The 27,287-nt window shown below is 43.5% G+C and overlaps 2 protein-coding genes across 2 annotated transcripts; one reads left to right on the top strand and one right to left on the bottom strand.

The window, feature by feature from the left end:
* The first annotated feature begins 364 nt into the window (after nucleotides 1–364).
* Nucleotides 365–14,357, top strand: CHURC1 (churchill domain containing 1). The gene is made up of 4 exons (XM_084867389.1): nucleotides 365–508; nucleotides 5,622–5,757; nucleotides 6,610–6,680; nucleotides 12,008–14,357. Exons 1-4 carry the CDS (start codon nucleotides 392–394, stop codon nucleotides 12,098–12,100), a joined length of 417 nt encoding a protein of 138 aa, XP_084723515.1. The 5' UTR covers nucleotides 365–391; the 3' UTR covers nucleotides 12,101–14,357.
* A 3,859-nt stretch (nucleotides 14,358–18,216) lies between these two features.
* Nucleotides 18,217–22,605, bottom strand: GPX2 (glutathione peroxidase 2). Its single transcript, XM_084867263.1, has 2 exons — nucleotides 22,226–22,605; nucleotides 18,217–18,883 (listed from the first exon to the last, which is right to left on the bottom strand). The coding sequence occupies exons 1-2, from the start codon at nucleotides 22,454–22,456 to the stop codon at nucleotides 18,533–18,535; spliced, it is 582 nt and encodes a 193-aa protein (XP_084723389.1). The 5' UTR covers nucleotides 22,457–22,605; the 3' UTR covers nucleotides 18,217–18,532.
* Between the last annotated feature and the right edge of the window lie 4,682 nt (nucleotides 22,606–27,287).

Raw genomic sequence — 27,287 nt, 5'->3', positions numbered from 1 at the left:
ATTGCTTATCCATCTGCTGGGATCTGATCTATCATTCTCACTGCCCTAAGAAATAGCTAAGGAAAAATATTTAAATTATAATTTCAGCTTTATATATGGAGTAAACCAAGGCAGCTGAAAGGTTGAACGAAAGCTGAACATGAGAAACAATTCCTTTTCTTGTGTATTGTGACTGGCAGCCCAGACTCAGGAAGACGCCTTTTAGAACTTTGCTCGTCCAAGATCCCTTCCCCTCTTCCCGCCACTTGGTGCTCTTTCTCCCACCGTTTCTGAAGTCCTACCCATGGCTGCGCAAGAGACCCGCGTCGTGCCCTAACAACAGTTGCTAAGGGGCGGGGACTTCGACTCCGGTTCCCAGACTAAATACTCCAGGGGCGAGTACTTAGGGCGCATGCGTCAATCTCTCAGCTCTCGCGAGGTTTCGCCTTCCCGGAAGTACAGGAGGACCTTCCCTGTTACCGGCGTCGCTATGTGCGGGGACTGTGTGGAGAAGGAATATCCCAATCGGGTGAGCGAGTGAGCGCCGAGGACTTCCCGCTCCTTCAGCCGTGCCCGGACCCTGGGGCTTCTCATCCCTGCGGCTGGCCTTCTCCGGGAGGCCGGGCGCGGGGCCGGCTCAGCAGCTCTGCTATCCCAATGGCCGGGCGCTTGACAGCTGTGGCGGCCCTTCCCCTCCGTCCCAGCCCTTGTGGGTGACATCAGCCGTCATCCCAGTTCTCTTTAGTTGCAGGAGACAACCAAGAAAACCCTACCATCGGCAACAGGCATTCCCTTCCCTCCCCCTGGTCTCACCCGCAAGCTTCATTTGATGAAGTTCAATTTTTCTTACAGAAATCCCTTCTATTGTAGATCTGGAAGGGACCTCTGAGGTCATCTGTTCCAACCCCCTTTTGTAGATGAGAAAACTAATGCTCTAGAAAGGGGAAACCACTTGCCCAGGTTCATACTGTAGTTAGTATGAGAGCCAAGACTAGAATGTAGGTTTCATGGCTGTTAATCTTTTAAATCTATGTTCCTCTCAAGCTTGGGAGGTTGCAAACTTGTTTACTCTCATGCAACATTCATGGTGTACTTACTGAACTGTTATGTGTGCGTTGGCTAGATTACAAAGGGGTACTTAAGAAGAAATAAGAGGCAGCTTCATTGCTGCCTAAGAACTTACCTTTTGGGGGAGTGTGTGATTAACAAGAATTGAGTACTACAGTCCATAAATGCATTCAAGTTTAGAGAAAAAGGAGAGAGCATTAGGGGATAACATAGTTACCCCCCCACCCCCCAAAGGACTTAAGTTGAGACTTGAAAGTTAGTTGTGACTAGGGTAGAAAAGAATGAAGGGGGGAAATAGCAAAACAGGGATTCTTGTATTGGGTGAGAGGTAGGAAATCTCTATAGTTTCTTTAGTCTCTTAATATTTTGAGTAATATTTAGTCTTTTTATATAAAAACATGAAAACTCATATGGGAGAGCCTCTTTGAAAAGAGATTTAACATTATCAAATAAAGTTAAAGATGTGCATATTGAACGACCCTGATTTCAAAGACTACAGTAACCAAAAGAGTGTGATAGTAGTGCATAGAAAGATATATAAATCAAGGGAACAGAATAGTCAAAAATAGACCCGTATATGTATAGTCATGTGAGTTTTCCGCAAAGGTGCCAATGTTACTCAATGTGGAAAGGATAGTCTTTTTAATAAATGTTTCATTTATTTCCTTATGAATATTCATAAGGAAATAAATGAAACTGGATTATTCATATCATATATGAATATTATATATGAAAATTATTTCAATATGATTGTAAACCTAAACCAACAAGCTAAAACTATAGAGTTTCTAGAAGAAAACAGGAGAAAATATTTGTAACTTTGGGGTAAACAAATATGTCTTAGAAGACAAGCCAAAAATAAGGGAAGAAACAATAGATAAATTGGACTTCAAAAAAATCAAAACTGCTCTTCAAAAGAAACCATAAAAATGGTAAAACAATGACAGGGAGAAAATATTTGTAACGTGTCTGATAAAGGATATGTATTTAAGAAATGTTAAGAAATCTTATAGATCAGTAATCTATACTAATAAAAGGGTAATATGCTAATTAGGCCGGGTCAACCTGATATCTTCCAGACGTCCTATTTCCTTCCAGATAAAGCCACGGTGGCAGGGGCCAAAGCAGAGGTGGTTAGGGGTGATCAGACCGGCAGGGGAGCAAGCAGTTTGGGGCAATCAGGCTGGTGCGGGGGAGCAAGCAGTTAGGGGCGTGATCAAGCCAACATGGGGGAGCAAGCAGTTAGGGGGCAAGGACAGCAGGGGAGGGCAGTTGGAGGCAACCAGACTGGCAGGGGAGGGAAGTTGGGGCAATCAGACTGGCAGGCAAAGGCAGTTAGGGGTGATCAGGCAGGCAGACAGAGGTGGTTAGGGACAATCAGACAGGCAGGCAGAGGCAATTAGGGGCAATCAAGCAGGCAGGCGAGTGGTTAAGAGCCAATGGTCCTGGATTGTGAGAGGGATGTCCAATTGCCCACAGGGATTGGGCCTAAACCGGCAGTCAGACATCTCCTGAGGGGTCCCAGATTGGAGAGGGTGCAGGCTGGGCTGAGGGATACTCCCCTCCCGTGCACGAATTTCATGCACCGGGCCTCTAGTAACTTATAACTCAATAAGATAAACAGCCTAACTTTAAAAAAAAAAATGGGCCCAAGACTTGAATAGTTACTTCATAAAAGAAGATACATGAATAGACACCATGAAAAGATTGAAAAGATATCTTTATTATTCGCTAGAGGCCTGGTGCATGAAATTCTTGCACGGGTAGAGTCTCTAGACCTGGCCAGCGATCAGGGCTGATCTGTGGGGTGACCTTGAGGCGGGGGGGGGGGGGGGGGGGGGGGAGGAATCCCCCTACTGGCACCCTAGGGCCTGTGAGCTGGCCTAGGGCCTGTGGGCTAGGACAGCTCCTGCGTTGAGTGTCTGCCCCCTAGTAGTCAGTGCACATCATAGCGATCAGTTATTTTGCCGGTTGTTCTGCTGTTTGGTCAATTGGCATATTAGGCTTTTGTTATATAGGACAAGAGAAATGCAAACTAAAGCTACAATGAGATACCACTTTACATAATTAGAATGGCTAAAATTAAATATAAAAATCTTATAATATCTAGTGTTGGTGAGACGGTGGAGCAACTGGAACTCACCCATTGCTGGTGGGAATAGCAAATGGAAAACCTAGAAACCATGTGGCAGTTTCTTATAATGTATGTGTGTGTGTGTGTGTATATATATATATATATATATATATATAATGCTTTTACTGTATGACTCAGCAATTCCACTTCTAGTGACACCCAAGAGAAAGGCATATCTCCACACAAGACATACATGAATCTTATTGCTGCTTTATTCATAATAGTCGAAACCTGAAAAGAGCCCAAATGTCAGTCAGCAGATACATCCATACAATGGTATACTACTTAGCAATAAAAACCAGCAAACTACCAATCCATATAACAACAGACGTGATTAACATGGATATTATGCTGAGCAAAAAAATTTGAATGCAAATGAGTATACTGCGTGATTTTGTTTATATAAAACTTCAGGAGAGGCAAAATTTTAGAGATAGAAATCAGATCAGTCGGTGCCCGAGATGAGAGAGGGGATAGAGATAAACTGCAAAGCATAAAGGAACTTACTGGAAAGACAGAAATTTTTATATCTTGATTGGGGTAGTGTTTACATTGACATGTATGTTTATTAAAAGTCATTTACCAATATCCTTATAATATGTGGGTTTTATTGTATTTAAGTTACACCTCACTAGAATTGGTGCTTTTTAAAAATATTTTTATTGATTTCAGAGAGAAAGAGAGAAACATCAATGATGAGAGAGAAGTATTGATTGGCTGCCTCCTGCATGCCCCTACTGGGGATTGAGCTTGTCCTGGCCATGTGCCCTGACCATACCCTGACCTGTGATAGAACCATGACCCTCTGGTTCATCCTGTATAAATAACGCCTTATATGCAAATCAACCGAACAGCAGAATGATAAGTTGCTACGACATGCACTGACCACCAGGGGGCAGACGCTCAATGCAGGAGCTGCCCCCTGGTGGTCAGTGTGCCCCATAGGGGGGAGGGGGCGGCACCGCTCAGCCAGAAGCTGGGCTCATGGCTGGCAAATGCAGTGGTGGTGGTGGGAGCCTCTCTTGCCTCTGCAGCAGCACAAGGAACAGTGAGCAGGCAGGCAGTAAGGAGCAAGGGGTTCTGGACTGCAAGAGATTACAGGCCGGGCTGAGGGACCCCCCCTCCCCCCAAATCGGTGCATGAATTTTGTGCACTGGGCCTCTAGTAGGTCTATACTCAACCACTGAGTGTGCCAGCTTGTTTTTTTAATCAAAGCAAAACACTTGTTCTTAATAGCTGGAAATTTATATTTTAATCTCAAGGTTTTCCCCTTCTTTAGCAGTTAAGTCCATGTGCCTATGATTTAATGTCTTCAAACTATATGGTTAGCTTGATTTTCCCCTATCACAGTTAATCTCTTCCTTAATACATAGCACTGAGGTGCTGCTCATAAAGGAGAAGTTAATTAGGGAATCCAGGAATGCTGCACTGTGACATCACTTCAGCTGGGCCTTAATTCCCCCGACACTTCATAAGCTCTTTGAGAGCAGAAGCATGTGACTTATCCTCAAATTCTCCACTATTCTTTGCACAGTGTCAGGCACACAGCTACATTGGAGAAATGTTTATTTAAATGGTTTTTAATCACATTAACTATTAAAAATACTCTCTGTTTGCCTGTCAGAAATTAGATTGAAGTAAATTATTTATGAAATGGCTTTTAGTTGTGAACAATTATTAGTAAGCCATGAACAAAGACTTCCCCTGAGCCAGGAGCATAAAAAAAAGTTTAGTTTCTTAGTGATGAAGCAAAACCTTTTTCTTTGAGTTGCCATGATGTTAGTCTGATGAATTGCAGAGTTTATCTCCTATACCTGAATCATACATATCCATTAGGACCGACATCTATAGAGCTAAGAAACTTTTTTTTAATTTATGATAATGGTATTTTTAAGTCTTCAGAAAATGCTGTTTCAACAATCAACTGAGCATTGCAGTGTATAAAATAATTTTTCTCATTGGCTTAGTGGTTCCATTTTGATTGAATTTTAATTCTGGTTTTATGATAAGATACCTCATCTAATATTATTTGTGGTTAGGTTTCTCTAATTTTTCATATTTTATTTTTTTAATTTCTTTATTAATTAAGGTATTACATGTGTCCTTATTCCCCCATTACTCCCAACTCCCCCAATTCTCTTTTCATATTTTATATTACTAAAGCTTCATTAATTGTTTCTGAATATCCATTTGCATTTATTTCTCTTAAACATAGATGCAGACTTCAGAGACTTACAGCTCTATTATCACTTGTTTTATTTACCATTAATAGCACATCTAAAGGAAAAAATAATAATTTCAAAAATTAATTGGTTTTGCCTTTAAGCAAGTAAATTTTGGTGCTGTTCTTTTTTGCCTTTAGAGATTTTAAATCTATTAATCATTTTCACCAAGAATTTTGAAATATAAGAAAATTAAATTACTATTTTTATTATTTTAGGGTAACATTTGCCTGGAGAATGGATCTTTCTTGCTGAACTTTACTGGCTGTGCAGTGTGCGGTAAGCGGGATTTTATGCTGATCACAAACAAATCTTTGAAAGAGGAAGATGGAGAAGAAATAGTTACCTATGATCGTAAGTAGACCTTTCTGTTTGTTTGTTTTGTTAATCCTCACCTGAGAATATTTTCCCATTGATTTTTTAGAGAAAGGAGGAGAGAGAGAAACATCTGTGTGAGAGAGACACATTGATTGGTTACCTCCACTTGAGCTCTGACCAGGACCCAGGACCAACCTGCAACTGAAGAACATAGCCTTGAACAGAATTAAAATGAGGACCCTTTAGTCTATGGGTTCATGCTCTGTCCACCAAGCCAAACTGGCTAGGGCTATCATATTGTTTTTACTAGAGTCTTTTTTTTTTTTTTTTTTTTAACCACTAATGTCTAGCATTAGTTGTTTATTTATGATTGGTTGTCATAGCACGATTTCTATCATTCCTGAGAATAAAAGCTTTTACATAGTTAGATAGATTCAGGGGTCCTCAAACTTTTTAAAGTGGGGGCCAGATCACGGTCCCTCAGAGAGCTGGAGGGCCGGACTATATGAACTACTAATTCCTACTGTAACACCTCGGCTGCGCTCACTGCCCAAAAAACCTGGCGGGCCGGATCAGACTCCTCTGCGGGCTGCATGTGGCCCGCGGGCCATAGTTTGAAGACCCCTGATGCTGGTTTAAAAAAAAACAAACTTACATATCTGTTTACTGATTTACCTTAGAGAACATTCAATGGGAATTAATATGTGCACATTGAGTGTCTGAACTTAGGCTTTTAATTATGTAGTGTTGCTATGTCATGGATTCTGGATTTCTTATCAAGGTAGATGTTTTAAAGCAATACCATTGCTGAGAATAGAAATTCTACTGCCTTAAGACACCTTCTAGGACTTAATTATTTAATATTTAAATCTCTCTCTGTTTTGGCAGATCTGTGTCAGAATTGTCATCATGTAGTAGCCAGGCATGAATATACATTCAGTATCATGGATGAATTTCAGGTAAATGTATAAATACGGGTATGTTATTGGTAGGGGAAGATGATAAAAGACTCTTGAAAATCTTTGTTTTCATAAATGAAGTTCTAGTGAATATTATAAGAGACCATCCCTCTCTTCTACCTGTGTAACTTGAGAGAGAAACTTTAGATGTGGGTGGATCTGCTCAAACCTGTCTTCCCGAGAATCAGAAATCAGAGTGTGTATCTTACAAATGATTTCTCAGTCCAGTCATTTTTAGGAAGAACATTCTTATGAGGTTATTATTGTGCATCTTTTTTTCTCTACCTCATTATATGATTGTACAATTTTTGGCTTTGAGTGTTGGCCCACCCACTGCCATCATACTTGCTGGGCATGGAAATTGTGGTAAGGAGGTTTCCCCTAATAGGCATGTGGAGTTGAATAGTTCTGTAGTCTCCATCTCCATTGCAGTAAGACATTTTAATATTATTTGGTAATGATTTTAATATTACCAAATAATATTAAAATAATAGTAAAATAACAAAATGGATATATCAAGGATGGAGGAGAGAAGTTGAACCACTCTAAGGACAGAGAATAGGGGTTTGTTATAAGCATTAGTCCTTAAACAATTGTGAGAGCATGCGAAGAATGCAACAGAATTCTATAGGTTCGTGTAGGCCTGAAGTAGGTGTAGAGGTCAGGAAGGAAAGCTGGACAGCGCAGGAGAGCCAAGGGCACAGTTTAACCGCAAGGACACACTGCAGCCTGCGTCTGTCCCTCACTACCTCCATTTTCAAGCCTTCAGCTTGAGTTACTTATTTAGTGTGAACTAAATGTTCAACCACAGGATATAAGTATTAGGTTAGAGCTTTTAACAGGCAAAGGGATTTTTTTTTTTAATTCTCCAGATTTGAGTAGTAGTATAATTAGGAAAAAATAAAATCTTTCATGATAGAATATTATAAAATAGTATAACCACTCTCATTCTTATTTTAGTGTGCAAGAAAACACTTAGTCACTTGCCATAATCTGGTCTAATATGTTGTGCTTATAAATAAATAGCATCTTGACAGCATCTCCTCAGCATCCAAAAATTATACCTAAAAAATATTTAAATGATATATGTAACCGAGGCCGAAAGCAAGATTTCAGTGAATGAGCCGTGGCCAGATAGGGGAACAAGCGTGTCATGAACTTAAAGGAGCAGCTCCATCTTTTCATGGGAGGAAAGGAATGCTTGTAGCTATTTTCCAGAAGCTCCTGAAGGACCTGAGAGCTTTTTAGAGTTCCTGAATGGATATTGAGATTGCTTGTTCATGCCCTAATTGAGCCATAATATATTGCTGCCATGAGAGCAAACTCGAGCTGATTTTCCTTTATAACTGAATGCAGCCATGTTCAAAGCTGCCCTAGAAATTACTCTGGGAAAGGAGGATGGTTTATTGTCACAATGCCCAGATAGTGGGAAATTCTCTTGAAAAAACTCTCTTAGACTGGACTCTTATCTCCAGTGTTCTCTCTCCCAGCATCCACTTTCCCCCTCTCCCATGTTAAATTCTGCCATCAGACTGCCTCATTGGCCCTTCCGTAGCTCACCTTTAGCTATAGGGTAACGTCCAAACTCCTCTTTCCAAAGTTCTTGCTGGGCTGTGGCTTCACTTTCCCTGGTTTTCCACTCCTCTCCTTATATGCACCACACATAGCATTGACGTTAGACTTCTGCCTTCCCTCCTGTTACAGCGGGGGAGTTTTATTTCCTCTGATGCTTACCCCTGCCATTTCTTCAGGAGTCTCCTATTACCTCCTCTCTTTGCATAGTCTTTTTTCCCCCATTTTCCCCCAAAATTTTTCCATTCAATATACTCTGTTCTTCTTTATTTGTTATAATAAAAACAAATTAAACTCTTTTTATTTTACTTAGCTCCCTCTTTGATGCATCCTCTCATCATCTTTCCTTCCTTTTGCTTTATTACTTAAATAGGTTTATATCCTGCTTCCCTTATTTCTCTACGCTCCTCTTTACCACGTACAAACTGGCTTTCATTTTCACTTTTCTAAAACTCTTCTCTCATAGATTTCCCAGAACAGTTCTTACCTCTTTTAGCATCTCTTCTGATTCTGGTTTTGTTAACCATTACTATCTTTTTAAAGCATTTCTTCCCTTAGGTTCATAGTGATAAAGACCTTTTTTATTCCTTTTAAATCATTTAGCCTGCTCATTTGTTTTTTCTCTGGTTTCCTTTCCTGTTTTCCCCTAAGCTTTGGTGTCTGGCCTAGGACCTTCTCTGTACTCCCTCAAATAGTGAGCACACTCCATCTCATTTAAAACCTATCAGATATCTTCCAGATCTCCTTCTCTAAGCCTAACATCTTACCTGCCCTCTTCTTTCTTCTGTTTCTCTTATTTTTGCTCCATTGCCAAACCTTGGGTCAAGGACAATAACCAAATTACTTCAGCAGCCCCAGACTGTAGTTCTGCACTCTGCCTTCAGTTAATCTTCCTCAAGCATATCACTCTGAAGCTCCCTGCTACTTCATAGGCACATGCTTGCTCTTTTTCCTATCACTCTCCTTGTTTGGCCTTTTTCCTTGACTGGTCCCTCTCTCTACCTTCACGCCAACTAAATCTTACCTCTTTTAAGCTGAGTTTAAATTTTATCTCCTTGCTCTTGATAGTTCAACCCATACTTCTTTCTCCTTTTCCCGAGCACTTCTTGTACCTATAGCAGGTCCTGTAGGTCTTCGTTCTCAGCTGCTGTGACTTAGTTTTCTCTTTCCCACCCTATTCCAGCCTCATCTTACTCCAGCAGTGGTTCCGGTTCAAAGTGCAATTCCCGCCATTGATAATGTATTGTTTTGTTTTAAATGTCTTATGGGAATTTTAAACATAATTTTTTTAAAAAATAGGCAGAATAGAGTATTAACCTCCATTACCCAGCTTTAATTTGCTTTGTTTGTACCTTATCATTCCCATGTCTCCTCACAGGATAATTTTGAAACAAATTCCAAATGTATCACTACTTCTACAAATATTTCAGAATGTATCCCTGTTTATAAAGCAACCACAAGGCCAATGTTAAATAAAGAAGATTTTCTGATGGCAAGAATAGAGGGGAAAGTATAGATAGAAGTATAGAGTTGGTGGAAAATACATTATGAATGATTACAGATAGTCTTTATTTTTTATATCACCCTGGAAGCCATTAAAATGACAATGTGTTTGCCCCAGGAAACAAGAGGAAACTGGTGAGATTGCTTTCTGTTCTTTTGGACCAGGAAGGAGAGGCCTTGGAGTCAGAATTAATATGTAGTGATAGAGAAAAAGGATTTCGGTGATATAGCCATGGGACCCTCAGAATAAGCCACTGGTCTTACCCAAAGGTGATTCCACCTATTCCGCCCTTTCTTACAAATCTGTGCCCTTTGGCTTTGCCCAGGTGGAGCCTTTGAGGGTCTCTGTGAATGCCTGGGAGGAATTCTTATTCTCCCAAATTGGCTAGTTTTGGTAAAAGGTTTCCCAGTCCCACCACATTCCTGGCAGCACATGGAGATACGTTTCTGGCACTCCAAGGTAGAATTCTAGGCATATTTTCCCACAGAAGTGCTGCTATATATGGTTAGAATGTATAGTACTTGTATAATATAAATTTAAAAGACTCTCTGGAGTTCCTGGGAATTTGTCTGGTACAACTACTTCTGTGGGAAACTGCTTTTGAATTCCTAACAGTTGACCTCCAATGGAATTTGGAATACAGACTGCCTATAAATTAATCTTTACCATGTTAGATTATACCATGTTAGGTGTATGTCTGTTTTTTCTCCCAAGTTAGGCTGTAAGTTTTACACGGGCAGTTTTGTCCTTGCCTTCTTTCATGTCTACCAGTGTTCCTAGCACTAAATAAAAACTTGTGAATGAATAGATTGGTTGAAAACTCAGATATTTATCTAGCTTCACACACATTCTTTATTACCTTTTTCTTCTTCATTTCCAGTGGGAGGGTGACATCCTACTAGTGATGTCCAATGGGTGAAAGCAGAAATATTTGAAGGCAGTAAAAGACCTTGGGGAGACTGGATTTTTATTTTATTTTTAATTCATGAGACTTGCATTTGTTTGCTGAGGTCTAGCCTCTCTTTATTTCTACAGTGTGTGTAGGGTAGAATTTAAAATTAAATGTAGTCTTTAAGAAACAGTCCACTGGCACAATTAAGCTCCCTGCCAAACTTACTAGAAGGAAATGGAAAGGCAGTTACCTGGTTCTGAGTCTTGGTGCTGTAGTTGTTTATCTCTGTGGCCCTCTCTCTAGTGACTGTCCAGACCCTTGAAACACAAACTGCCTTGACTGATCAGTTGCCAGACAGCTAGCAATCTCAATGTCAGGTGCAGAAACACGTATAGATTTGACATAGATGTTTGTTTTCCTAAAGAAGATAAAGATTTTTAAGCAAAATATTTAAAAGAAATGTTTCTGTAGTTTATGGCCATATTAAATATTCTAGAAAGGGACCTCTATTAGAATAGGACTTTGCCCTAAGGATTTCTGCCTAAAACAAAATCCCTCTATCATTAGTCTGAACATTTGTTAAACCTAAGAAACATAAAACTCCTTAAATAGATGAAATTCCAGACAACTGACTATCTAAATATGAGGCATGCTTGACATACTAGTGGATTTAATATAATTTTTTATTTTCTTGGGATGGGTTAAATAGCTTTTTTGGTTTAGGAATTTTCTCCCTTGTTTAGTCTTTTAAAGTCATTTCTATTGCATATTAGTGCTAAATATCCTAGGAAGGAACATGTCTGTGATCAGGAATTTGTCCTTAGGGGCCCACACTCAAATAGCAGCACTAACTAAGCCCAATATATGTGTTTTTTTAAGTCCAAGAAATGGCCATGCATTTCCAAGATAGCATTCTTGTATTCATTGTAAATAGAGCATCAGCATGTATTCAGTTTACCCGTATTTTTCCGGCGTATAAGACGACCCCCTAATTTTTACAGTTAAAACATAGGTTTAGGCCTATATTCGCTGTATAAGACTACCCCCCACTTCAAAGAAAAGACTTACTTTGCCGTCAAGATCTGCAGGTAATCTTTGTGCAATTTTGGTCTTTTGCCCCCGATTTTCGGTTGACTTTTTTTCGTTTCAAAAGTCGTCTTATACGCCGGAAAATATGGTATACTAAACAAAAGGCTATGGGATACCCAGAATAAACCGAAGACATTGTTTATAGGTGTTGAAATTGACCTAACTTGCAGAAAGAATATCCATGGCAATGTAGAGGACAGCACCCGAGTAAGCTAGGAAGCGTGTTCCTCCCGGCTCCTCACGGTAATGATGCACCTTATCTTGTCCTAGGAGTACACCATGCTGTGCTTGTTATGTGGCAAAGCTGAAGACACCATCAGCGTCCTCCCTGATGACCCCCGACAGATGACTCTGTTATTCTAAGGACCCTTCTGCAGTTCTGTTGTAACTAGGTTGTGTTGGTTACAATGCCGCAGACCTGATGGTTTGTCTTAGTTTATAATGGAAATCATTTGCTTATTTGTTTCTGCTTAGACTTACCTATTCTCTGAAAGAAAAGAAGTAATTTGGGGGATTCCTGTTCTCTAGAGCTGAGCTCTTCTCCCAAAGTTCCCAGTTCACATTGGTGCAGCCAGAATGAAGCATCTTTGTTAGTGCTGTGTGGCTAAAAGTAATTAGAATGGGAGAACCTAGTGCCCAGATCTTGGTTCCAGTAAAAGGAAGCAGGGCTCCTTGGAGAAATGGCTTTCCCTAGGACTAGGGCTATACATAGGCAAGATGAGCCTGGAGCATCTTGCGCCACAAAAAAAAGAAAGTGCTCAGAAAAAAATCACAGTGGTTGGAGATGTCAAAAGGACAGAAGTGCTAACTGAAGGAGCTCCCAGTAACCAAAGCTGGAAAAATTCGAGTAAAAAATTAAGTAGCATTGGATTATAACTCAAACTATAAAATAAATATTCATGAATCCATGAATAAGGATTATTGAATAAGTAAATATATGCATTATGATAAGCTAATCTCCCATACAGAAGATTTTCAAATAATATATGTAGACATTCCCCACTCCTTAAGTGTGAGTGTGAGTGTGTGTGTTGACTTCCTTCCAGAGTATAGTATTGAAGGGGGACAAACATTAGCCCGGATCAAGGTTAATATCGTTGGTGATAGGCCATCTGATAGCATGATGTGATGAGAATGGCACTTTACCTTTGTAGTATCCTCCCCAAAAACCATAACTCTAGTCCCATCATTAGAAAAATATCAAACAAATCCCAGTTCAGGGACATTCTACAACTTACCTGGCCAGTGCTCCTCAGAACTGTCAGGTCATCAAAGATAAGGAAGTCTGAGAAACTGGTTTACTCAAAGTAAGTAAACAACTACTGAATGTAATGTCATAGTCTGAATGGAATCTTACACCAGAAAAAGGACATTTGGGAAAAACTGGGGAAATCTGAATAAAGTGTGGATTTTTGTTAATAGAATGATTTCATTTGCTCCAAAGAAATCTTAGACTATCTAACTTGAATAGATGAAAGGACACTGTGTGTTCTAAACTCTGCCATTTGGTAGCAGCACAACCATTAAGCAAAGAATCACTTTATTTTTTTTGTCCCCTTTTTAAAAAATTGGTATAATAAAAATTGATATTATATCTCCTGCACAGTATTATTGAGAGATCCAAATGAATAATGAATGTAAAATACTCTGGAAAGCATAGAAAGAACTATATAGATACAAATGAGATGACTTCAGTTCTTCTCCTTGTGAGACCATACTTACAAAGGTTAGGCATTAGAAACAAAATTATTTCCTCTTCAGTTCTAAGAGACTCAGGCTTTCTGAACTAAGGCTTTGCTTCTAAGAAAAAAAAAAGGTGAGCCAAGTGATCATGATTGATACCTGGGAGAAGCTTTGTTTTATAACAGGGATAATAAAGGCTGAGGTTTATTGAGTACTTACGTTGTGCCAAGGCCTTTTTTAAAAAGCACTGATTTAATCCTCATTCATAGCTCCATGAGGTAGGTACTATTATTAATCTGATTTTAGAGCCAAAGAAACTAAGCACAAGAAGTTGAGTAGCTTACTTGGGGTCACACAGCTAGTAGTCACTCCCTCTCAGGAGTGTCCAGTATACATAAAACACAGGGTCTGGCAAGGTCAGGAAGAGCTTGAGAATATCAGTGACTGTCCTCTGAGAAACCAAGGCATGTCAGACCAAAATTTATGATTTGGAAAAGCTAAGTTAGCTGCTCCTTAGGAACCAGTTGTTTTATTCCTGGGAAATATTTTCCACTTACAGCAAATCTATATCTGACCTGCTGAGGAAATGATTTGGTGAAATGAATCCAGAAAGCAGAGAAAGTGCTTCATTACTTTAAATAGCATTAAGCCCTTTACAGCCTCTGAATCGTCCCTTTTTGGAGTTTGAATGCTTCCACCTTAGTCATTTGGAGCTCAAGAGTACAATTTCATATTCCTCTACTGATATCTTCGTCTACTGCAAGATGTGTAATTATCTACTTTGAACTAAATATACTGCAAAAATTTAAAACATAAAATCCTATCCATATATTTTATTATTTACTTTACCAACACCGTGCTATGTTTTGTGATACTTTCTTTCTCAACTTCTAGAATTTTTCTCTAGATCTAAAAGAATAAAGATCTTTTGAACCCAGTTCTACTGAGTCTATTTTTCTGTTTATATAAAGAGGAACCAGGCAAACAGCATCAGTCTTTTTTACCTTCCTACCCTGAGATACAAGAAGGACAAGGCTTCACCTATACGTGTAATTGGGGATGGGGGCACGTCCTGACACCTCATTCTTTCTCTCTTTGCTCCATGAGGTACAGATCTGGGTTGCCTAATTCAGATCTTGGAGTTCAAAGCTCAGTATGTTTATTGTGTTGATTTAGCTAGCTCTGTCTTTCTCAAGTTGTTCTGGGTTCTCCCAGTACTAATTAATTGATATATGATATAGTTTGGGCACAACCAGATATGGTTTGTTACTTGTAAGTTATCACTAAAAATATATATATGTTCACTGTTCTTTATTTCAGTGTATCGGAAATCCTTTCAGTTTCATTCCTTTGTGAGCAAGGTTAAGTTATTGACTTAATTTGGGGCTCTCAGTTTTAAAATGTGTATTTCTTGACTGTAAAACAAGTCTCTATTGTGAAACCCACTATGGATGGGGAGAAAGGAAATCAAGAACTTGGGTCTAGAATTAGCTTTGCCCCATGCTCATGGTGGGAGGTTAGACAAGGCTCATATTCTATCTGTACCTTGGTTTCTTCAATGAAAAAATAGAGGTAATCATGTCTCCTTCCTGGAGTTTTTAAATCATAAGATGTAAGTGAAAGGTATTTAGGTTGTACAGTGTGGGGGGTAGAGGCAGCTGTCAGTGGTCTGTATGAAGAAACAGTGGTCTATAGAAGGAAGCAGTAGGGGCTTTGGAGTCAGGCTGACCTGGGTTTAACTTTCAGTTGTGCTACTCTTTAGTCCTTTGTCCTTGGCAGTGTCATACTCAGTCACCATTTATTTATATTGTTGATACTATTACTTTCCTTCTCTTTAAATAGAGGTAAAAATTCCTCTCAGGGTCAATATGAGGATTAATTAGCCTAACCCCGTGGTCGGCAAACTGCAGCTCTTGAGCCACATGTGGCTCTTTGGCCCTTGAGTGTGGCTCTTCCACAAAATACCACGGCCTGGGCGAGTCTATTTTGAAGAAGTGGCATTAGAAGAAGTTTAAGTTTAAAACATTTGGCTCTCAAAAGAAATTTCAATCGTACTGTTCATATTTGGTTTTGTTGCCTAATGAGTTTGCTGACCACTGGCCTATCCTATTTAAAGTACTTAGTGTAGCCCTACCCAGTGTGGCTCAGTTAGTTGAGCATTGTCCCATGTACCAGGAGGATGCAAATTCAGCCCTGACCAGTTAGGAGCAGTGGTTAGAGTGTCAGCTCTCGGACCAAAGATCATGCATTTGATCCCCTGTCAAGGGTACGTACCTCGGTTGCAGGTACCCTAGCCCCAGTAGGGGCATGTGGAGGAGGCAGCCAATCATGTCTTGTTCATGTCAATGTTTCTCTCCTGCTTCCTCCCTCCCTTGTATCTCTCTCTAGAAATCAATGGAGAAAATATCCTTGGGTGAGGATAAAAAGAAAAGAAAGTTGTGGGTTCGATTCCTGGTCAGGATACATACCTACGTTGCAGGTTCGATCCCCAATTGGGGCACATACAGTTGGCAACAGATTGATGTCTCTCACACATCGATGTTTCTATTTCTCCCTCTCTAAAAATTTTTTTTTTTTTTAAATCAGTAAAGTACTCAGTGCAGTATATGAGTATACTACATGGTAGTCTGGATGATGGTTGTGATGGTGATTATAAGAGATCACCAGATATGAAATCACCAATTAGAGGTTGGCTAACTTTCTTAAACCAAGGACAAATAGCTATGGGAACATATTTATGGAAATAATGCCAGTTTCATTCTGTATCTTGGTCCTCTGAAATCAGTTATTTGGAAGAGCCCTCGGAGAAGGATGATCTCTGTCATTTTAAATGGAGCAGCATTACCCACAACCTTTTCTTCCCCCCTTGAGGGGAAGCTTGTTGATGAGCCTTCCCCCTACTTCCTGAGTGCCCCTCTGGAAATATGATTAAAAGATTTTGTTGATCTAGGAAAATGGGTGATTATATTAGGCTTTGCTTTGTCATTAAATTTATGACCATAAGCTGCTACTGTTGAGGATGTAAAGGGCGACAAACAAGATGAGGACTTAAGGAGAGGAAACAGTTTCTCATTTCAACAACAGCACAGCTAATGATTTAGTAAAGCAGGTACCCTAGCCCCAGTAGGGGCATGTGGAGGAGGCAGCCAATCATGTCTTGTTCATGTCAAAGCACCCTGTAAAAACATCTTCCTCCAGCCTGCCTCCCTGTTTCTTCCTCAGCCCAACGGTCAGGTCCCTTCTGAAGCAAATAGCATTTCTCCTGCACAAAGGAGGGGTCCTCTTCCTAGCATTAGGGTCCTTTCTGACTCTCTGCAAAATCACCTATAATTCCCATTCCTTTGGGAATCTCTAAATAATTCAACTCGAGCCTCATGGGAAAGATCCAACACATTATACTGGCATGTCAGGCCCTAAATTGCCTGTAGCATAATGCCAACAGCCAGGATAGCTGCCTCTGTTATCGGATGTAACACAGGCTGTCACACTATCAAGATGATGAACTAGTCATTCTAGCATCCAACACGAATTCTGTATTTCATTTCTTCAGGGGAGCAATTTGTCTCTGCAATTAATGCTCTAGAATCAGTGGTTGGTCCTGCTCCCTCAAATCCGTACCCCAATGCAGGACTCTTAAAAGGCTTGAGTTTTCAAGTAGAGGGCAACCTTAATTTAGCAGAAGGCCCGGCAGAAGGGTGCCAGGGTCCCACTAGAACGCTCAGGTTATCCTTTGGAAATAAAGCACGGTAGATGACATAACTTTAGTTGAAGGTCAGACCATGGGGATCCTTAACCTCTGTCCTGCATTTGCTTCTCAGATGATGCGAGTGCTTAGAAAAGCCTGTCCTCCTCAGCACTGGTGTTCTCAACCAGTGCGTTCAGTTTGGAGAGCTGTCCCTTCAGGGCTTCAATAGAAAGAAGTGGAATATTCCATCTAGTGGTCAGAGAAGGAAAGGTTCAATGAGAAGTTTCTAGGGAGAGGTTTGTGGGGCAGGGTGACGGGGCAGGGGCCTTTCAGCAGGCCTTTCCCGGAATGGGATTGGACCTGGCCTTGGCGGCGGCGTGTTTGGGGAGTGTGCCTGGACTGGATGAGGACCTGGACACCGTCCTCACAAAGCCATTGGGCAGAACCCTGTTGTCACAGAGGACAGCTGTCACGTTGGCAGTCTGACCGGGAAGGGAGGCCTCGCCCGTCCCCACCCTGTGGAAGAAACAAAGCCGATGGTTCATGCCTGAACTTGTTTGTCTTGTGCCTGAGTTTGTGAGTGTGCGAGGCTGAGAAAGACAAGGGTGCGATGTGAAAATTACAAAGGAGGGAGAGGCAGTCTAGCACAAGATCAAAAACAAGCACGCTCAGCAAGGTGACCAGGAAACTGATGAAGTGCCCTTTGTGTGCCAGTAACTGCACCCTCCCCGCCCCGCTGCCCGTAAAGTCCACCGAACTGACTTACCAGGAAATCCTCAAGGGGTAGGTAATATTTAATCGGCCTGGACTTCTAGGAACCCCCTAACTAACCTTCTAGTCCTCTAACCAAAGGGCCCATTGTCTTTCCCTCCTCTTTCCCGCCTCCTTCCCACAGCTCTGGAGAAGGACCATAAAGTAATAACACAATTTATGGCCACTCCATCTGCCTCAAGCATAACTTGACTGGGGCCTGCTTCCCAGGCAGCAGTTAAGGGGATCCCTTTGATCAGAGCCTCCGCCTCCAAAGCCTTGGTGTGCTGCCAGCTCCTCTGGCCCACCTGCATTTGTACCATCCCTCCACCTTGTCAAGGAAGAAGACACAGAGAGCCTGGCCATTTCCACACCTGCCCTTTATTGGACTCAGCTAGCAGGCTGGCCCGGGCTCTCCACACGCCTCAGACCCCGCCCATACAGGTTTAGGACGGTGCCATCATTCTGTGAAGGCCCAGGGCCCGCCGACATCTCGGAGGCCAAGTTGAGTCACCAGCCAGAAGGTTGGGAGAGAAACAGGCCGACATTCGATGAAGGAGAATGATCTCAAGGGAAAGCTCAGGTCCAGCAGTGGCTCCTGAGGACACTCTGAATCCTAAGGAGAGAGACTCAGGGGCTGGATGGAGTAGGAGATCTGTGTGCTGAGCAGCCTGCGTCTATATGGCCACTTTGAGGAGGCGCTTGATGTCAGGCTCGATGTTGACGGTTTGAAAGGTGCGGCTGTAGCGTCGGAAAGGCTCCCCCTCCGGCCCGATGAGGAACTTCTCGAAGTTCCAGGCCACGTCGGAGCGGCGCACTGGGCTCCAAATGATGAACTTGGGGTCGGTCATGAGAGAAAACGGGTCATCGTAGGGGTAGGGGAGCTTGTCCTTCAGGTAGGCGAAGACAGGATGCTCGTTCTGACCATTTACCTCACACTTCTGGGCCAGGGTGAAGGTGGGCTGGAACCCACCCCCAGGGCGGACGTACTTGAGACTGTTCAGGATCTCCTCATTCTGACAGTTCTCCTGGGGGAGGAAGAAGACAGAGAGCATGGAAAGGGGGAGGCAAAAGGAAGGGTCCACAAAGCAAATCTTTTACCTTCTAGACTCCTCCCCAAGATCATTCTTTTCTATGTATCTCTTCCCTCTCTGTTCCTCTTCTTCCCTTCTTCATTTGCTCTGCCCTACCCTTGCCTTGGAGTGTTCCCTCTCACAGCTACCGTGTTTCCCCGAAAATAAGACATCCTCTAAAAATAAGACCTACTTACAGGTTTCCTTCTGAGTGAAATATAAGGCATCCCCCTCCAAAATAAAGCCCCCCCCTAGGCTAAACATGAGAAATTTGGTCCACTGATTCTGAAAGAAATGGAGTCATAAGAAGTTCATCAGGAAATTCAGGAATTGGATTGTTATGATGATGTTCCAGAAGATGATGACATGATTGTCATTGAATAAATGAGTAAATTCTTGATACTGTAGGATTCACAGTTTGTCTGGTTTGTGTTGACAACTGCTATCCTACTGTACCGTATACAGGTAATAAACTTCCTTTATTTTCATTTAACAATAAGTGTGTACCGTATTGTTCTTCATGGAAAAATAAGACATCCCCTGAAAATAAGAGCTAGCGCATCTTTGGGAGCAAAAATTAATATAAGACACTGTCTTATTTTCGGGGAAACAGGGTATTATGTTTTGCTAGGCCGTTTCTGAAAGTTTTTGCAGTTCCTATCTTGGCTGTTCTTATACTGAGAGATTTAGCCTTTTTGAACTGTTGTTTCTCTCTCCAACCTACCGTGAGCAGTTCTTAGGGAATCTGTCTGAATCTCAAGGAACCTAAAGTTCAGGGCAGCAGAAAGGGAAAGGAGGCTCAGGTCATACTGCCCAGAACCTTCCTACTTACCTGCCCACACATGCCTACACACACATGCCTACACACACATCCTGCTACCACCTCGCCCTTTCTATGCCGTGGCTTTGCCTCTGTTTCTTCTGTTGACATGTGAGTGTTGAGGCCTTTGCCTTTGCCCTACTCAGCTCCTCAGGCCGAGGGTGAAATGGAGGCCGAGGGTGAAATGGAGGCCGAGGGTGAAATGGAGGCCGAGGGTGAAATGGAGGCCGAGGGTGAAATGGAGGCCGAGGGCAATGGGGTTTAGCTTCTTGCTTTCATCTGCCTTGCCCTGTATGTGAAGTGTAAGCGGAAGGGAGCTTTGCTGAAGGAAGACCCCCATCCAAGGAAGTCTAGTTTTAAGGTGCCACAAAGGCAAAGTGATTTGGAGACATCAGTGAATGTATTCTAAATGTAATTACTTGGTGGCTAACTGGGATGAACGAATAGGATGTAGGGTTTAGGGGTGAGGGGTTAGAGGATTTCGGGTTCTGGAATAGGCCAGAGAAAGAGGGAGTTAAGGAAATTAAGTGTTTGAGGTCTCAAGGTTGTGAATGTGTAACTATCATTCCTTTCTTTTCTGGACTACTATCCAAGACTCATGCCCCTCACACTCAGTCTGCTCAGCTGTGAATGCTTTAGCCTGAACCTGTTACTTGTCTTTCCCTCCCACAGCCATCACCGATCTGTCCCCACTCAGCATTCCCCACCCATGATGTCCCCAAAGGGACTATGAAAACCCTTATTTTCCACACACCCCCCCCCCCCAGTCTAATAAGAGTCAGGTATCTCCCACTGGGAGAAAGTCCCTGCTTCTGACCTACTAGGACCAATTAGAACAGTCAGTTCTAGGCCACCCAGAGTCCATCTCTATTAGGTTTCTTATCTCTAATGCAAATGCCTGCCTGGCTACTGGTAGGTTGTGGACTTCCTCCAGCAACTAGCTAGCTGGAAGCGATGATGTGAGTCTGGAGGCACCTCCAGGCCAGAGAGACACCTCTACAGAGGATTTGCGTTTGCCCACCTGGCATGGCTCAGAGGTTGAGCATTGACCTATGAAGCAGGAGGTCATGGTTTGATTTCTAGTCAGGGCACGTGCCCTAGTTGGGGGCTCGATCCCCATTGTGAGGCATGCAGGAGGTAGCCAATCAACAAATCTCTCTCATCATTGATGTTCCCATCTCTCTCCCTCTCCCTTCTTCTCTGAAATCAATAAAAATATTTTTTTAAAAAACAAAATGGGCCGAAACCAGTTTGGCTCAATGGATAGAGCATCGGCCTGCAGACTGAAAAGTCTTGGGTTCGATTCTGGTGAAGGGCATGTACCTTGGTTGTGGGTACATCCCCAATGCGAGGTGTGCAAGAGGCAGCTGATCGATGATTCTCTCTCATTGATGTTTCTAACTCTCTATCCCTTTCTCTTCCTCTCTGTAAAAAAATCAATAAAATATATTAAAAATAAAATAAAATGAAGAGGTTTTGTCCTTTCTATCTCTCCTGCTTTTAGCCACGCCTAGAAGCAGACTGAGTCAGGGAAGGAACAGTCAGAGCAGTGATGGTGTGGGCTCAGGTTTGTCACAGCCAATGACATTTGTTTGTCTGCCTGCCTATATCTCTGCTAATCTCTTCCTTCTCTTTATGCCACTGGGAATTGAGCTAAGGGGATTTAACGAGAGGGTTCAGCTGAGGACATTCTGCCTGCTTCTGCTGTTAAAACAATACGTGAAAATAGAAGAACCCCAAAAAGATAGCTTGAGGTGTGTGGGCTGAAGCTCTATGACAACGTGACCCATTAGTCAGAGACAGAGAGGTGCCTGTGATGCCCGGAGATGACATAACACTCCGAGCAATCCCTCAGATTTACTCTCCACTTGGCTGATTTCAAAGAAGCAAGTGAAAGTCTTCCATCTAAACAATAAAGTTGCTTGCATTTGCATATTACTTTTGTGTATCTTATCCTTGAACCCTCACAGGAATCCTATGAGATAAGTGACATTTTCCCCAATTTAGAGGTGAGGGAAGTGAAACGGAAAAAGTGGGTGACTCTTTCTAGGGCACAGAGCCTTTAAAGTAGCACAACCAACACTAGCTAGATCTAAGGTCTCCTGAGTCAGTTTAATCCTCCTTTGATTCTTGATCTTTTATTCCCTCCATTCATCCACTTAGCAAATATTTAATGAGTATCTTCTATATTTGAGGCACTGTTAATGCAATAGAAAAACAGACCCGGTACCAGCCCTCATTGAGCATAGTGGGAAGACAATAAGCAATAATAATAATACTAAAAATCCACACCCTCGGACTTTAATCACAGACAGAATCTTATGTATACTTCTCTTTGGTAGTCAGTCACATGTACTAAAGACCTACATTGACAAACATACCCCGGATTCCAGGCACTCCAACACACACAGTCTTTCTCCCCTCCCCTTAGCCTCCTAGACAACCCAGCCCTTGTGTGCAATACAAGGACCCCTCACCTGATGTCCAAATTGATTGCAAGGGAAGCCAAGAACCACCAGGCGCCTGGGAAAGCGGCATTGCAGCTCGTTGAGCTGGGTGTAGTCCCGAGTGGTGGTGCCTCAGAGCGATGCTACATTTTCAATCAGCACTGCCCTGCCTCGGAATGTCTCAAAATCTATCTTCTCCCCATCCAGGCTGATAGCACTGAGGTCGTAGAACGACTTGGCAATGAACGCCATGGTGAGCATGAAGGGTGAGCCTGGCAGGTGGCGGGAGCCCACTGAAGGATCTATTAAAGGGGTGGGGAGGGAGGAGGAGCTTGGAAGGACAGGAAGGATCTCACAATGGGGCTTTAAGCATCCTCAGGATGACTTAGCAAAAACAGCCACCCACCTGCAAGGGCTGTTTGAACAAGGAGGGTGCTCCTCCTATTTACAGCCTAAACAAAGCCACCTCCCTGCCCTACCCTGCTGGCAGCCTGGGAGGGCCAACTTGATAGCTATGAGCAGACATGAATAATTCACTGCTTGCAGGAAACCAGAGCCCCAAAGGTCGCCCTGGAGGAAAAAAGGGAGGGAGGGACGCGGGATTGACTCCTACTTGCCCTAGCAAGTTGTCTCACGTGGTGCATGCATTTATTGGGTGCCTGCTGAGTGCCAAGTTCTGAACCAACTGTGCAATGGAGAAGTCAGGGTCTGCTGAGATCTGAAATGGGAGGAAGAGAATTGGGATGCATGTCCCCTTGACTCAGACTAAAACTGAAATATATATATTATTGTTCATAGTTTTCTCTTTGGCTGTTGCTTTCCATTAAATCCAAGGAGACTTTGGGGCACTTGTGTGATTTTTATAAAATAACTAGGAGCCCGGTGCATGACATTCGTGCACTAGAGGAGGGGGCCCGATCCCCTCAGCCCCACCTACGCCCTTCAGCAGTCTGGGAGCCATTGGGGGATGTCTGACTTCGGCTTAGAGGGGACCAAGCCTAAGCCATCAGTCAGACATCCTTAGTGTTGTCTGCACTAACCAGCCGTCATCTGGCTTGTGGCTGAGCAGCTCTCCCCTTATGGGAGCATCTGCCCCTGGTGGTCAGTGCATGTCATAGCGACTGGTCATTTTGCCATTCGATTGATTTGCATATTACCCTTTAATTATATAGGACTAGAGGCCAGGTGCATGAAATTCATGCACGGGGGTGGGGGGAAGGCCTGTACCCTCTCCAATCTGGGATCCCTCTCACAATCCAGGACTGCTGGCTCCCAACCGCTCACCTGCCTGCCTGCCTGATTGCCACTAACCACTTCTGCCTGCCAGCCTGATCACCCCCTAACTGCTTCCCTGCCAGCCTGATTGATACCTAACTGCTCCCCTACTGGCCCGATTGCCCCCAACTGTCCTCCCCTGTTGTCCTGGTCACCCACAACTACCCTCCCCTGCTGGCCATTTTGTGGTGGCCATCTTGTGGTGGCCATTCTGAACAATGTGAGGATGGCCATATTGTGACGACGTCACACAAGGGTGTTGCGTGAGGGTGTGACGCTATCTAGGATGGCAATTATATTATATAGGATGGCTTTTGGTGCCTTGGTTTGTATCAGGCTGAAGAGATGAAGTTGTGTTTGTCTTGTACAGTCTTCCCATTAGTGAGGTCACCTGCTCTAAAGAAAGTCTGCCCCTGCATGGTGCTATCACCTCTCCAATACCCCTGATTCAGAAAGACTGGAGGCTTTGCTAGAAATAACTCTCAGAGATTTATTCCAGGATCTTGGAGTTTGCAAACTGGGAACACAGCTGGGCAAAACCCCAGAAGTGTTCCAAAATAGGAAAGAAAAGTTAAACATTCTTTTTAAATATATATATATATATATATATATATATATATATATATATATATATATATATTGATTTCAGAGAGGAAGGGAGAGGAAAAGAGAGGTAGAAACATCAATGATGAGAAAGAGTCATTGATCAGCTGCCTCCTGCACACCGCCAATGGCCATCAAGCCAGCAACCCAGGCATGTGCCCTTGACTGGAATCAAACCTGGGACCCTTCAGTCTGCAGGCCAAACCAAGTAGGGCAAACATTCTTATAATAAAAAGTACATTCTTGAGAAGTATCAGTCCTGCTTGCTTAGCCCTAGGGCTGGTCCAGAATGTTGTCAGTCAGATGCCAGGCAGTCAGGATAAAGGCTGCCAGGTGGTTAGAAAGATGGGACCAGGAGGCCAGATGAGGTCCTGGTGGTCTGGATAATGAAGGTCAGTTGGATATATAGGCAGGCCTTTCAGGGGATAATTAGAGGGTCACCTGGAGGTCCAGATGTATATCCAGGCATTGATGCAAAACTAAAAAGTTCAAAAAAGTTTAAGTTCATGATGCCAGGTTCATCTGAATAAGAATGGAGTATTTCTTCATGCCTCAATTTCCATAACTTAATCATGTTAGCAGCTTGGTTACAGTGACTTCATTTTATACATTCCCTCTCTTTACTCTTTCTTCACCCCACACCCTGCTCCCACGGGGTTGTGAGGATGCAGTCAGCTGGCCTGGTAAGGGTACAAGGAGGTGCATCGCAGGTGGGGACACTCAGAGGGGATGAGCTATACCCATCTCTTCTCAGACCAAGTCTCAGTCCCAAAGACTTTCTGGCGGGCTGTGCTGGTCCCACCTCACCAGAAGGGAAGTCAGCAGGGAGTCAAGCTGCTGTGATTCTAGACCGGAGACTAGGTGGCAGGACACAGGCTTTATTGGAGGGGAGGGTACCCCTGCCGGATGCTTCCACAGAGAGGAGCGGAAGAGAGCAGGCAAGGGGCTTACAAGCACCTTTAAGGATAGAGGGCGGGGCTTAGGGCACTCAGCACGTGCTGATTGATAAGGGACCTAGGGATTTAGGAATGAGGGGCTTAGGGTATTTGGCAGGTGCTGATTGGTGGTTCAGAGCTCAGGAATGTCTGGCCGCAGGTGGGGTATATGTCTGTCCATCAACTGAGGGAAGGGAGGATCTACCACCCATGACATTTTCAGCACCAGCCATGTAGGGCAGTGTTTCCCAAACTTCTCTCATGATGAGAATCACCTGGTGGAGTTGTTAAAATACAGATTCCTGAATCCCAACTAAGAAGTGCTAAACTAGAATTTTTGGGAACATATAGGTAAAATTGTATACTTAACTAGTGCTCTGTCTTTGGGAACATATAGGTAAAATTGTATACTTAACTTAGTGCTCTTAGTTGGGATTCAGGAATCTGTAGTTCAACAACTCCACCAGGTGATTCTCATCATGAGAGAAGTTTGGGAAACACTGATGTAGGGTACTGCAGGCCACCTGGGGACCTGCTGCGGCTTGTCACGGTGTGAGCACACCCCTGGAAGCCCACAGGAGTCAGAAACACCGAACGCTCCACTTCATTCCCCCCGAGCACCCACCAACTCAGCAAATCACCTGCTTTTTTAATGCCTGGACTTCTCCCGCAGTAAACCTGGCAATTAGGCTTCACCTGGCTTTGGGAGTTTAGGGAGAGATTTCAATAACAAAGCAACTGTTTACTAGAGGCAGTTTTCACTGGGACAGGCCCACTGGGAACTGTCTCCTAGGACAAACCCGCGAGGCTGGCAGCAGCCAGGCCTGAGAATCTGATCTGCGAAGATGGAGAATTACTCCGCAGAGGGTGCCTGGCTTGTCGGTCTTTTGTAGCCTGACCCATGGCTGCTCACAGCACGTGGGAACCTACAGGTCTCAACGGGCTGTTCCCTAAGGACAGGCCTCTGTTACCTAAGTGGGGATGGAATCTGGCCAGCAGAAGAGGTAGCAGGAAAGGCTGGGTGGAGTTCCCAGAAGCAGCCCATAAATGTCTCTACCAAGCCACTGAGTCAGAAGGACTTGGCCTTGACAGTGGGCTAAACTTTAACATGGACTTGGCAGATTTGCGTGCGTGCCGAGAGCTTCTCTGGCTTCCCGACACCTCCTATGGCTGCCCTCCTGTGATCTCTCTCCAGGAAGGTCCCAGAAGTTCCTGAGCTGAGGCATGGGGGGTGCCCTCTTCCTCAGGTACAAGCCATTTTTTTCCTCTAGGTACAGCCATTGAGTCACCCAGGTTCTTAACTTTCACAACTGAATCACTTCGATAAGGCTCTCCTGAAATTCCTCTTTGTCCAACTTCACCTCAAACCAGCCCACTTTGCAGATGCTGGTAACTTTGTGACATGCCCTGAGTGTGTGATTCCCACAGCTTCCCACAGGGACGGTAGGGGTTCTGGTAACTGCACTGGCTCAGCAGGCAGAACGCTTAGGCCAGTGGTTCTCAACTCTGGCTACAAAGGAGAATTGCTTATAAATTGCAATTTTTCTAAATAAAGGATAAAGCTTTCCCCTCCAGAGATTTCGGTTCCGTTGCCTCTAGCCACGACCCTGCCACTGTTATTTGGGGCCCCTAGGCACCTGTTTCCTTATCTGTTGAACAAGGAAAATCACCCAGCTTACCTCACCAAATATGATCGGTATGGATTGAGGGAAACAAGTTTAACAAGCACTCTCTAAACTGGGAAGTGCAGGGTAAGATCTTAGACTCTTGCCCTGCCTTGTTTTACTCCTTCCTTCTTCCGTTGACCCTTACCCCCATTCTCTGCCTCCTCCATCAACCCTGTACCCCAAAGTATAGTATTCAACAGCCGCCGCCACCCAGACCTCCAGGATCCCAACCTGCTGTGCTCCCGGGAGTATTCAGTCACAGGGCTAGGATGAACTTCTGAAAGATGACTTCGCCCCTCCTCATGTCTTCCGGAAAGCCTGTTCTCACCTGGCTGCTGAGAAGCTCCTCGGCTTTAAAGACGCCCTCAGTGATTCTGCGCGTCTGACTTCGGCAGGAGAAGCCCTTCGCCCAGCAATGGGGGCTTCGCTCGGGGCTCCCCTGCAGGTGGCAGCAGGAAAGGCACAGCATGGAAGATGCTGGCCGCTCTCATCATCCTTCTCCTGCCACTGCTTTAGGATTCTGGAAGCCTCTCCCACCAGCCCTGCCTCTCCCCTTCACTGCCAGGGTCCGAGCGAGACCTGTTCCCAGGAGCTCATACAGGCATCCACACC

The sequence above is a fragment of the Pipistrellus hanaki genome (genome assembly GCF_964339955.1).
Source record: "Pipistrellus hanaki genome assembly, chromosome: 1".
In the NCBI taxonomy this organism is placed as follows: Eukaryota; Metazoa; Chordata; class Mammalia; order Chiroptera; family Vespertilionidae; genus Pipistrellus; species Pipistrellus hanaki.
The sequence above is the reverse complement of the archived record's forward strand: the minus strand, read 5'-3'. Positions and strand labels throughout refer to the sequence as shown.